The sequence below is a fragment of the Mytilus trossulus genome, chromosome 7, assembly GCF_036588685.1.
Source record: "Mytilus trossulus isolate FHL-02 chromosome 7, PNRI_Mtr1.1.1.hap1, whole genome shotgun sequence".
Classification (NCBI taxonomy): Eukaryota; Metazoa; Mollusca; class Bivalvia; order Mytilida; family Mytilidae; genus Mytilus; species Mytilus trossulus.
In genome coordinates, this window is record NC_086379.1 from 85,293,925 (window position 1) to 85,307,190 (window position 13,266).

Sequence of the window (13,266 nt, forward strand, 5' to 3'; positions counted from 1 at the left end):
CACTATTTTCACTCCAGTTGCCGAACCAGGCGAGCCACACCAAATTTTTTATTGTATTGTGTTATTTATCGCCAGAGGTACATTATTGCCAAAGGACATGGTATGATAAGAATAAAAAAGTGTGGTTCCAATTTGCACTTATGAGAAGTGCAAATCAATCCAAGAACATGTTTCAAGACACATGTTAAAACCCGCCGCATTTTTGCGCCAATCCCAAATCAGGAACCTCTGACCTTTGTTAGTCTTGTCTGAATTTTAATTTTAGTTTCTTGTTAATAATTCGGAGTTTAGTATGACGTCCATTATGACTGAACTAGTAGCATATTTGTTGAGGGGCCAGCTGAAGAACTCCTCCGGGTGCAGGAGTTTCTCGCTGCATTGTAGACCCATTAGTGGCCTTTGGCTGTTGTCTGCTCTATGGTCGGATTGTTGTCTCTTTGACACATTCCCCATTTCCATTCTCAATTCTATTCATTATATATACAAGGATTCAAATTTTGCATTTGAGCCAGACGCGCGTTTAGTCTACACAAATGGTCATCAGTGACGCTCTAATAGAAAAAAGTTTAAAAGGCCAAATAATGTTCGAAGTTGTAGAGCATTGTGGATCCAATAATCATAAAAGTTTTTCAAAATACAGCTAAGGTACACTATTCCTGAGCCTTATTATTTAAACAATTCAAAGTTTTGTAAACAGTTAGTTCATAATTATGACCATATCAATGATTATTCATGTCAATACAGAAGTGTTGACCACTGAGCAGGTGATACCCTCGGGGAGTAGAAACTCCACCAGCAGTGGCATCTACTCAGTTAGTATGTTAATTGTACTTATAATCGACAAATATGCTAAAATACAACCACAACTTTAAGCCTAGTGAGCTCTTTTACCGAGTTTCATAAATACTTTTATTTTTTTTAAATTTTGATATAATTTTATTTACACTATTAAACTTTATATTTTTTATATAATCAATTTTATGTAATGAAACATTAATGGTTTTGATTTCAGAGTTGGACAGATGCACTTCTTGTGTGGAATGCATCAGAGCATGATGACATAAATATTATTCGGGTTCCTTCAGATTTGATTTGGATTCCAGATATAGTTTTGTATAATTTGTAAGTTTCTATGTAATGACATTTTGTATAAATTTAACTTATTGGATTAGTATAGAACGAGTCATATATTTAGCTGTATTGTCAACGGTAGACCAAAATAGGCAGATAGAAAGGTTATATTGTTCAGTTATTTTCAATAGATCTAAAAATAGCAATATAAAACTGCAATACTTTATTTCCATTGTTCATTACTCTACAAAATTATTTTCATGTACCTGTGTACATAACATATGTATAGTATTTGGCGGCATTATGTTTAATTTTTACATCGTTATATCATGCAAATATGGCATTTTGACAACGATATGGTTGACTTTCTGAAATTGTTTATTATCTCTTCCCTTATTTCATTCATATTGTATTTACGTTGTGTTATGGATCAAATTTATTCGTTCAGTGTATATTCACTTTGTTTGTTTTCATATGTCTTTTGATTGATTTAAGCCATTTCAATTTCTATTTTATAGTGTGTCTTTCTATGTTGTGATGTTACACTATGTTTCAGGTAAGGGTGAATGTTTGTATCTATTTAAACGTTCACACTCGCTGCATTTGTTTGTACCTGTCCTGAGTCAGGAACGTGATGTTCATAGTGGTTGTTGATAATTGATGAGGTTCATAAATGGTTCTCGTTTCTCGTTTTAAATACAGATTAGACCGGTGTTTTCCCCGTTTGAATTGTGTTATACTAGTACCTTTTGGGACCCTTTATAGTTGCTGTTTGGTGTGAGCCAAGGCTCCGTGTTGAATAACACTTTGAACTTTAATGGTTTACTTTTACAAATTATGATGTAGATGGAGAGTTGTCTCGTTGGCACTCATACCACATATTCTTATATCTCTTTACAGTATAATACATCCGCGAAATCGCGGGCATATACAGCTTGAAAACTGTTGTAGGGGGATTTTTTGTAAAAGATATTATGTATAGAGAATTTCATAAAAGGTATCAAAAGCCCTCTCCCTTTTTCCAAAGTCCTATATTTGTTTCCTTTCCGTTAAATTCAATTATTTTCGTGTTTCGTGCCTCAGACCACAATTATTCTTCTCCTTTGCTACAATGCATCTTTTGGTAATAGTCAAATTAAATTAAAAATTTGCACCGCTTCAAACATGAAATAAATGTAACTGCTTATATATAGACCATTATTAGTCTAATAAAATATGCTTCTAGGACAATCCATAAGTGCTTTTTCTTTTGAGAGCTTTATTAAAATGCCAATGGTAGGATATGAATCTTGTATAAATGACTAAGACCGACTAAGGCCAATTTGAGGGTGGTCGGAGGGGTCCTAATCCAGAAATCCAGGGCTTAAAACATGAAATCCCGAGATGCAGAATTTAAAGAAATTCATATCCCGAAATCGAAAAATATATTCCCGGATCCCGTAAGGAACAATCCCCAAATTCCGGGCTTGAAAACACGACCCGACGTCCAGAAAAAGGTCCTGCCTCCCTTTAATTTCAACCCTACTTTCATTTTTGCCAAATCACTACTTTCACTTCCAACAATATTTTTTTATGACCCATTTATGGGCATTATGTTTTCTAGTCTGTGCGTCCGTTCGTTCGTCCGTTCGTTCGTCCGTCTATCCCGCTTCAGTTTAAAGTTTTTGGTCGAGGAGGTTTTTGATGAAGTTGAAGTCCAATCAACTCGAAACTTAGTAAATATAGTGCCGATGTGGCATCCGTGTACTTTGGACACATTCTTGTTTCCACATGTTTTACTTATTTTAATATATATTCAACTGGTATGACCCCTTAAATAGTAATATATTTCAAAGAAAACTGCAGACAGAATACAGAGAGTCTCTATATATTTATAATCGTAGTTTACATGTAGATAAACGCGAAAAATAATTGTCCTCTCTAAGGAGGTATAATAGTTGTGGTTCTGGCGATCTAAACACCATGATATGGAGAACGCTCTAATTGGCTTATTTATTTTTTCATTTTTGTTATCTATCATACGATTGGTTATACTTGTGCGTGTTAAACCGGAAGTTTATCTATGACTAAAAATCAGTCTGATGACGGAATCAATATTCGTACTCCTTTTTTTTCGTTTTTTTTCCAAAAATAGCACAATCTGAATAATCATAAGAATGAATGACAAATGCGACTATGCATGTTACATATAGAACACAGAGGCATAATGATTAATTTATCGTGGAAGGAAGAGAAGCGACACACAAAATGAGGTCTTCTCGTTTAATAGTATAGATAATGGTTATAGCCTTTGGATGTGTTTGATTAGGGAAATATCGACATAAAGAGGAATATCGGCCTCAGACTTCGTTGTGCAACGGCGATAATTATATCATTTTAAATAATTCATATGAAGACCAATTTCGCCATACTATGTGAACTTCCAGTAAATATGTAAGACTCAGATCGGCGTCCGGTCTCTTATAGACGTCCGTTCTTCAAATCAACGTCCAAATCTGACGCCACATTTTCAAATCAGTGTCTGATACTTTAACCCTCTAATTGATGTCTAATGTGACGTTATGAATCACAAAAACGACGTCTTATTGATGAAAGTCTCCTCGCATCGCGATGCCAATAAGTTTTTTCAAACTATTTATTTTTAATATCTCATCTTTGCTAATCATGGGTTACAATCGATTCCCCTTGAGAGGACTCTTGGCTAGCGAAGATATCTGTATCGTTTTGTTGTTTTTGATGTGACAAAAGTAACTTTTCGTAACTAAAACTTTTATTATATATCGGTATCAAAATAAATTGATAAATTTAAAATCGTAAAATTACAGTAAGACGACCATCGACATCTTTATTACTCTAACGTGTACATGTATATTAATATGTTGGTGAAAGACGTTTATATTCTCGACCTTTGTTGTCGTTTTCTCTGTTGTTGATATACACAAATGTGTTATACATTGTACGGCGATGAGACAAACAAGCGATGAAAAGATAATCGAATGACATCTAGTACATGTATAAAGACTCAACCAGTTTAAAGAATAAAAACGTTCAGTCAATTGTTGAAAGCATTATGATCTATTTATGATTTTTTCAACAGCTACTGGAGTTTTAGGTTCAACTCACATTTAAAAAAAAGTGAATTCACTGAAATGTTCATAAAACGGACGTCAATTAGAGAAGCAAAACAATGGACGTCGATTTGAGAACAACAAAAAAGTCGTTAAGAGGGACATAACATTGGTCGTTAATTTGGAATGTTATTTGATTATGACGTCAGATATTAACGTAGATTTGAGGAAGGACGCCGATGAGAGACAGGACGTCCGAGTCTTACAAATATATATAAATTGATTATATGCATCGATTACTCAATTTGAAAATATTTGTCATTGATCTATAAAGACATTATGAGTTTAAAATGACTTCAGCTAAACTTGACCATTAGAGTTCAAGCTTTTCTAAACTTTATATATTAAGAGTTTTCTTATCTGTGGATTATCCATGACGTGCAATATTATCAGTGTGACTCAAAATTTAATAATAGTACTACCTATCAATTTTCTTATCTGTTCTGACAAATAATAGGAAATTTTGTTTGAATATATATTTTTAAAGTTGGGCTTTGGGGCTACAGTCTACAGGTCGTCAGTCTATCACTTCAATAGTTCCGACAACACTCTTATTTCAAGAAAACGTTGATGATTATTACTTTAATTGATGATCGCTAAATTTCCGATTGCACTTTTCAAATAATCACCCAACAACCCTGAGGACCATTAAACTAATTCTACAAATTGCCATTTATCATATGTAATGTATAGGAACGTATTATCTTTACTAATTACACATCTGAACTGTCTTATACAACATTACAAAATGAACAGTTAGGTATTACACAACGACGTTAACACTTAGGTTTGTAAAATTACTAGTCCTAGTTTAACACAAGTTTGTTGCCATTGATGAACGAAACCTTATTTGTAATGTTTGGGAACCATTTTACAAAATTATATTCAAAGCAATACAAACTTACCGCTATTATCTCAAAAATTAGCAGTCTAAGAATTTTCAAACCAGTTCGCATTGGAAAGATGAAAAGGAAAATCTATCTTTTTCAAAACTTTATTTTGTCACAAAGTCCTTTTTCATAAATCAGTTCACTCGGAAATATAAAAGACCAGTTTGTGCGTACCATTTTTTTTACCCATATGAAGCCTTTTGACTAAAAATTTCAATTACAAACCGGTGTTGGGGACCAAGGACAACTTTCCCGATTAAAGTTCCAAAACAAATTGCGAAATCAAAAGCAAAGGCACAGAAACATCAATTGAAAACAAGACATATTCCTTACTTGATACAGTCATTTAACGCGTTGATATTTGATAGAAATAGTTATCAAAAGTACCAGGATTATAATTAAGTACGCCAGACGCGCGTTTTGTCTACATAAGACTCATCAGTGACGCTCAAATCGAAATATTTATAAAGCCAAACAAGTACAAAGTTGAAGAGCATTGAGGATCCAAAATTCCAAAAAGTTGTACCAAAATATGGCTAAGGATATCTATGCCTGGAATAAAAAAAACCTGTTATTCGAAAAGTTCAAAGTTTTGTAAACAGGAAATTTATAAAAATGACCACATGATTAATATTCATGTCAACACCGAAATGTTGACTACTGGGATTGTGATACCGTCGGGGACGAAACGTCCACCAGCAGTGTCATCGACCCAGTGGTTTAAATAGTTATCAAAAGTACCAGGATAAGAATTTAGTACGCCAGACGCGCGTTTCGTCTGCATAAGACTCATCAGTGACGCTCAAATCGAAATATTTATTAAGCCAAACAAGTACAAAGTTGAAGAGCATTGAGGATCCAAAATTCCAAAAAGTTGTACCAAATATGGCTAAGGATAACTATGCCTGGAATAAGAAAATAGAAAGACATGGATAATCAAAGGGTCGTTCTATATTTCTTTGCAATTTCAATATGAACAGAGATGAATAACTGAATCTTGCCTACTTCATTGGTTACCTTCCGAACGATGCAATACTGCTGGGTCGTCCAAGTGCTCAACAAAACCCCTTGCTCAATGATAAAGATCAATCGTATAAGCAAACCAATCATGGCATTAAAGTTAATGTGAATCTACCTATTGTAAGAGGGACGTGAATTAGATGGGGATACTAAAATACCATAGATCTGTAAGATAACACTAAATCTTAGACTCTTTTATTTTACAATAGTATCAAACATTTCGTTTCATAAAAAGAAATACCAATGTTTTTTATGTATCTGGCCTAAGCATTCATGTCCAGTGCACGATGATTAATCAATATTGTAGACATCGCAATATCTTCAATGTTAACACGATATTGTGTCAACATTGTTTACATTGTTTGAACCCTTATATATTGTTTACATCGCTGACATCGTTAACATCGCGATGTATACAATCTAGAACATATATTGTGTTTACATTGTTTACATCGCAATGTATACAATGTTAACACGATGTTGTGTCAACATCGTATACATTGTTTCAACCCTTATATATTGTTGACATAGTTAACATCGCGATGTATACAATGTTAACACGATGTTGTTTCAACATCGTATACATTATTTGAACCCTTATATATTGTTTACATCGTTGACATCGTTGACATCGTGATGTATATAATGTTAACACGATGTTGTGTCCACATCGTATATATTGTTTGAACCCTTATATATTGTTAACATCGTTGACATCGTTTACATTGTCTTAACTCTTATATATTATTTACATCGTTGACATCGTTAACATCGCGATGTACATTGTTAACACGATGTTGTGTCAACATCGTTTACATTGTCTCAACTATTGTATATTGTTTACACCGTTGACATCATAAACATCGTGATGTATACAATGTTAAAAAGATTTTGTGTTTACATTGTTTTCATCGCCATATAAACTATGTTGACACTATTATGTGTCAAACTACAGCTATAACATCCCAATTTTTTTTTAAAGATTGTTAATAAAAAAAAAAGGAAATTGCTAACTGTATACATGTAATCGACAAACTTCATTGAATAATTATTATATAAATGAATGAAAAAACTTTTTTTTTATAATTTCAACATCATAATGTATACGATGTGAACGATGTAAATACCAAGGTACACACTATTTATACGATGTTGACGATGTAATTGATGTATAAACGATATTGTCAACATCACGATGTAAACGATGTTAACGATGTAAACAGAAAGTTATAGAGTTAATATACAACATAAAAACGATGTTGATACGATATTGTCAACATTGCGATGTATACGATGTGAACGATGTAAACACAAACTTAAGGTAAAGACTTGGTTCACAACATCTATACGATGTTGACGATGTAAAAACGATATTGTCAACATCACGATGTATACGATGTGAACGATGTAAACAGAAAGGTATGGACTCTATATTCAACATAAACACGATGTTGACACGAAATTATTAACATCACGATGTATACGATGTGAACGATGTAAACACAAAGATTAAGACTTGGTTCGCAACATTTATACAATGTTGACAATGTAAAAACGATATTGTCAACATCACGAATATACGATGTGAACAATGTAAACCCAAAGGTACAGAACATTAAGATAGGATACAATGTTAACACAATAACGACACTATATAGTTGACATTGCGATGTTGACAATATCGACAAAACATCGTGCACTGGACATACTTCGGCCTAAGGGGAGGATAAGTTGTACTTTATGATTCGTTACCTTTTGAGGACGTGTTATTAAAAGGCATTCGGAATTCCCAATAGCACGCACTGTGTTCCTTTTCACGTCGACCGGTTTCTATTAATGAGCCTGACTTCCAGCAGTAACGTGTTGAGGAAGAGGAAAGAAATAATTTGATGACTATGTTTAGCTGTCGAACTTTGTGTAAAGGATACCACAGATATATAATTTGACTATAAGGGTGAGCTGAAAACAAAGTTTTAGGACAATAGATTTTTCATATATCAATTGTGAACCTTCCATTCCTATGTAGCAATAATATAGCATATGGAATATATCTCTACCAATTATAACGAAATAATACTGCTTGTATTTTGTATAACGATACACTTGATAGAGAGTTGCTCCTCACATGAAAACTATTTATGCAATAGTGCCATTGGAGAATTTGAAACAATCTCATCGTAAATTATACAGATGTCATCACGAGTTGGATGACAATAATGGAATATGAGGGAGTTTCCGTTTTGAATTTTCCTCGGAGTTCAGTAATTTTACTTTTTATCACAGACGACAATGGATAGGTTTCAGTTGTCATGGCTAAAATCTCGCCCCTATCACATTAGACATGTCAACTGGTTTGTAATTATTTGAGCAACACAACGGGTGCCACATATAGAGCCACATTTGTTACCCTTCTAGAGTAACTGAGACCTCTCCAATTGTTGCTCAGTCTTTTGTTTTCTATGTTATGATTTCTTACTGTATGTTTGATTTTCTTTAGCTATGGTGTTTTCGACTTTTAGACCTATGCATTTTAAAAATGTTTATTTGTGACTTTCTTTTTTATATGAAGCTTGGTTTGACATGTTTAATAACTTGAAATAAAAAGTTTGACGACACATACATTTGATGTAAATAGACGTATATTACATACAGTAAGGCAACAACTGAAACGTATCTTGATTCATTGATAAGTAAACTATATGTGAAGTTTAAAATGTTCGCCGACTTATTTGCATCTCTGTTTAAGCAATAATACAAATGTTTCATTTTGTTCGTATGTTTAAAATTTATGAAATGATAAATTTTTATAACACCAAATGGCGGAACTCACTGTAGCAAAAGGCACACAACATAAACGTTATTCCAGAGGCAAAATAATTTACTTTGAAAACCCAAATTAAATACAACGACCTTCATAAATGATTTAATGTTTGTTCAAACTTGAGCTAACACTGGCAACTGGTCAAGCTTTATTTTCCTTTCTATATTTGCAGTGCAGATCCTAGGCTAGAAGAAAAAAGAGATGTATTGGTACTTGTTGAACCAAACGGACATATATTTTGGATGCCACAAGCTATTTTGAGGAGCTCCTGTAGTTTCGATACAACGTACTTTCCATTCGATGAACAGTACTGTCATTTAAAATTTGGATCATGGACTTACGATGGCACCAAATTAGATTTGTTTTTCTTTCAGAATCTAACTCAGTTTTCCTTGTCGGATTATATAGCTTCCACCGAATGGACTATAATAGAAAACGTTGCTAAGAAATATGAGAAATTTTACGACTGTTGTCCTAATACTCCATTTCCAGATTTAAAATTCTACTTACGAATGAAACGAAATGTTGCTTTTTACAGCTTTATACTGATACTTCCATGTTCACTGCTGTCACTTTTGACATTAGTCATATTCTGGGTACCACCAGAGTCTCCTGCAAAACTTGTCCTTGGTATGTATCTAATTATACCTGCTCTTAATTGGTACTTACTTCATGATAACACACGACAAACAGGTGTATACATAACTTGACGGTATAATGAATATCATTGAAATGTTTATTAATAGAACCAAAAAATTTCTAATTGCATTTTAAAGTTTTTTTTAAACCTAATAGTGTTTATTTCATAAACAATATCAGTATTTTTTGTGCATATTTACTTGCATAAAAGTTTTAAAAAAAAGTATTTTTTATGTTTTTACTTAAATTTTTATCATAATAAAAAATATCCTACCACCATGATATAGATTGAGCCAATTTATAGACAATTGTGAGCAAAGTATAATATACGCTATTCATGTAACTTTCTTAAACTTTCTTAAACAACACATGTTTTAGAAAGTAAAAACACAAAAATACCGAACTCCGAGGAAAATTTGGATGACCCTGTCTTAATGTAACTTGGAGCACAACTAATTGTTTGAACATTTACTTTTAAATATAGACATGCGTATACCAATGTCATGTGCTTTAAGTAAATGCATTTTATTTTTCATTTGGAAATATTTATTTTACATATCATTTGTTTGACAATTAAATATTAAGCTGTCATATGATCTGTTCGTATGTACATGGCGTTTTATATATTTTACCTTCAAGAAATTTAAATAAACAACCTGATATTTTTCTTCATACGTGTAAGATTTTTATGAATTGCAATGATCATGACTAATAGTGTGTTTGCAATACTTAATACTTAATTGAAGCGACCAATTTAGTCTTTTATGTGCCAAAAGCGTGATTTTAATTTGAAAACGTACCTTGCAGGATATGCATTATAAACATCATTTATTCTTTTACTATTATGTAGACAATGCTACCTTACATAGTAACGCTAGTAAATTGCTTGACTTTTTAAGGTTTCAAATTTTGAAAACACGTCTTATATAATCTACTCACAATACGTACCACAATTGTTATACATAATATACAGTGCTATATATGTTATCAGTTTATATAATTTTACTGTACGATTCAAATTAGATATTTCATAAGTTAGTAGCAGTTTACTGATTTATTAAAGTGACTCAATATTTTTGTTTTTCAGGAATGAATATATTCGTTGCTTTTTTTGTTTTACTATTGTTATTAGCAGAATCTACACCAAAAGCAGCAGATTCGGTGCCATTAATAGGTAAGTCAGTTACACATCATTAATAGGTAAGTCAGTAACACATCATTAATAGATAAGTCAGTTACACATCATTAATAGGTAAGTCAGTTACACATCATTTGACTAATTAGAATATGATTCACATCTGCAGGCACACAGGCATACATTCTTTGTTGGGAACGAATCACCTGTATGATAATATATAAATTACTTATGGGTGAGGGGGTGATAGAGCAGATTGTTACCCCGACAAAATACCGTGAACTGAGTAAAAGCCAAGATTGACAATGCCTTAAGGAGGGATAACAATGTGATATATCATTCTCTCAGATTTTTGTTATAGATTTATTATACTGAATATTACGTTATTACTGTCTATTAAATTTCAAATTGAAAGTAAGAAACTAAGACGTCTTGCGCATACCAACCATCTATATTTGATAAAGCGCAAACCTTATCAAGCTTCTCCATGAAAGGTAAAACTAGTTGTCAAATAATTTAGTAAATTGTCTCCCTCGTCCTGACCAATCAAAATCGAGCTTGTTAACCTGAAGTTTAACAATGAGTAATATTTTACAAAAAATAAGTCATTTGCAAAGTCACATTTTTAAGTAATCGTCCTTCACATAAAAAAGATACAAAAAAAACAAACATTTTTTATCGGGATTCTCCTCAAAATGTGTAAAAGGATACATTGTGTTGTTTAATGTCAACGCGAATTATGTGAATTTCAATGGATTATTTAATAGTATGAAAGGTGGAAAATCGTAAAACAAATCGGTAAATACCAAAAGATATTCACCGAACACTAACGGGACACAGTTGAAAATCCCCCCCCCCCCCAAAAAAAAAACTGTATTAAGAAAAAAAAAATAGATGTATAAAAAGTGTTCATATGGGATATAATTTACAATATCTACGAAAACAAATAAATACAAAACATTTGTATAATGAGATCTAATCAACAAATTGTTAGAGAGTAAACACATATACAATATTTGTAATATAAGTTCAATATACCATATGAATCCTTAACGAAACTAAATAAAACAAGCCAGCACTTTCATGAATTCCGAATTGTTTAGAGCATTTGTAAGATTTCTTGTTTTTAATAATTATTTTTACTTTTACATTTAGCCATAAACAGAAGTATATATATGAAGGCAACATTGTTTACAATATTTCATACTTGTTGTCGCTTTCACTACTAATGAGATTTTTTAAATTGTCTATAGTAATAATGGTCTTAGAAGAGTTATTTCCTTTGTGATTAATATCTTTAAGGAAACTAGATAGAGTCTTTGATTTATCAGTGGCAGATTGTATGTATTGAATGATATAGCTTTAATCTTTGTCAATCAAAGCAGAGCTAAATATTATTAAAAGTGCCCGTCTATATCCCTAGACGACAATTCTTTGTTTTACGCTAACATATTTGATTAAGATATTATCTCCAAAGTCTATTTTGGCAAGATATCAAACTATCAATTCCACCGGTTGCTTTTTAATTCCGCTTATGTGAAATATGTCTGATCAAATAAAGCAATCTGATAGATGGAATGGAGTGAAAGGAACTCCATGTAATGGAGGTGGATGACACGGTCTAATATTATTACCTAACATGTATTTTAAAAAAAATAGATGATTATAAAAGTTATTTTTGTTAGTTGTCCTTATCCGGTTTCGAAGATAAGAGACACCAAATATAAGTGCGTTATATATAGACCAAAATCAAATTATACAGCATAACATGACAGAAAAAAAATATTGTGACTAATGCAAGACAGCTTAATAGATAGGACATATAGATTTATGACAATTTACTCTATCACATGTCTGAGCGGGGAAGACCCATAAAAAATGACCAGATTTAATGTTTGAAAATGGCGGCTAAACAAATGTCATTTTCTAGGTCGTCGTATTTCCAGACTCGTAAGCTGTAAACAATGACGAAAACGTACATATCAGAAACTTGACAGAAGCGCTGTATTCTGATTCACATTAAATTAATCGTATACCGATATTCCGAAAACAAATAATGTCTTTTATAAAACATAAGGATTTTCAACAGTAAACTGTTAAAAATCTTTGTCGACGAGAAACATGCGTTCTCTTGAACGCAAAAATTAAAACTAAAGCTAGTGTATGTTACACAGGTGAACTATGACGTAGGTGAGTACATCTCTTGGATGTAATTTGTAATCACCTAGTTAATTGCGATGAGAACATGTTGTGAAAGCAAACATATTCTATATAATATAAATGTAATATCATGGTAAGTATATTTAACCAAATTCATATAAAATCTACAATTGAAAGGACAATGATTTGAATTGAAATCGAGTAATCAAAGACAAAGCTTTAGTACTACGTTTTGGCGCAGAACTTTCTGGTCGAATGTCAAAATAAAAAAAAAAAAAAACATTTTGCTTTACTTCTGTTGATATTTCGAATATCCGTAACAATGTTATGTACGTGATGTCCAAGAAAAATGCTTTGAATTTAAAATTCAACTGTAAAAGACAATAACGAAAGGACATTCAG

The 13,266-nt window shown here is 32.2% G+C and overlaps 1 protein-coding gene across 1 annotated transcript in view; it reads left to right on the plus strand.

The window, feature by feature from the left end:
- The window catches only part of LOC134726053 (neuronal acetylcholine receptor subunit alpha-2-like), an 84,607-nt gene that overhangs the window by 58,909 nt on the left and 12,432 nt on the right, over nucleotides 1-13,266 (plus strand). Inside the window, exons 3-5 of the mRNA XM_063590448.1 lie at nucleotides 1,013-1,122; nucleotides 9,103-9,560; nucleotides 10,657-10,743. Coding sequence (XP_063446518.1) covers nucleotides 1,013-1,122; nucleotides 9,103-9,560; nucleotides 10,657-10,743 — 655 coding nt within the window. The remainder of the gene's footprint in view (nucleotides 1-1,012; nucleotides 1,123-9,102; nucleotides 9,561-10,656; nucleotides 10,744-13,266) is intronic.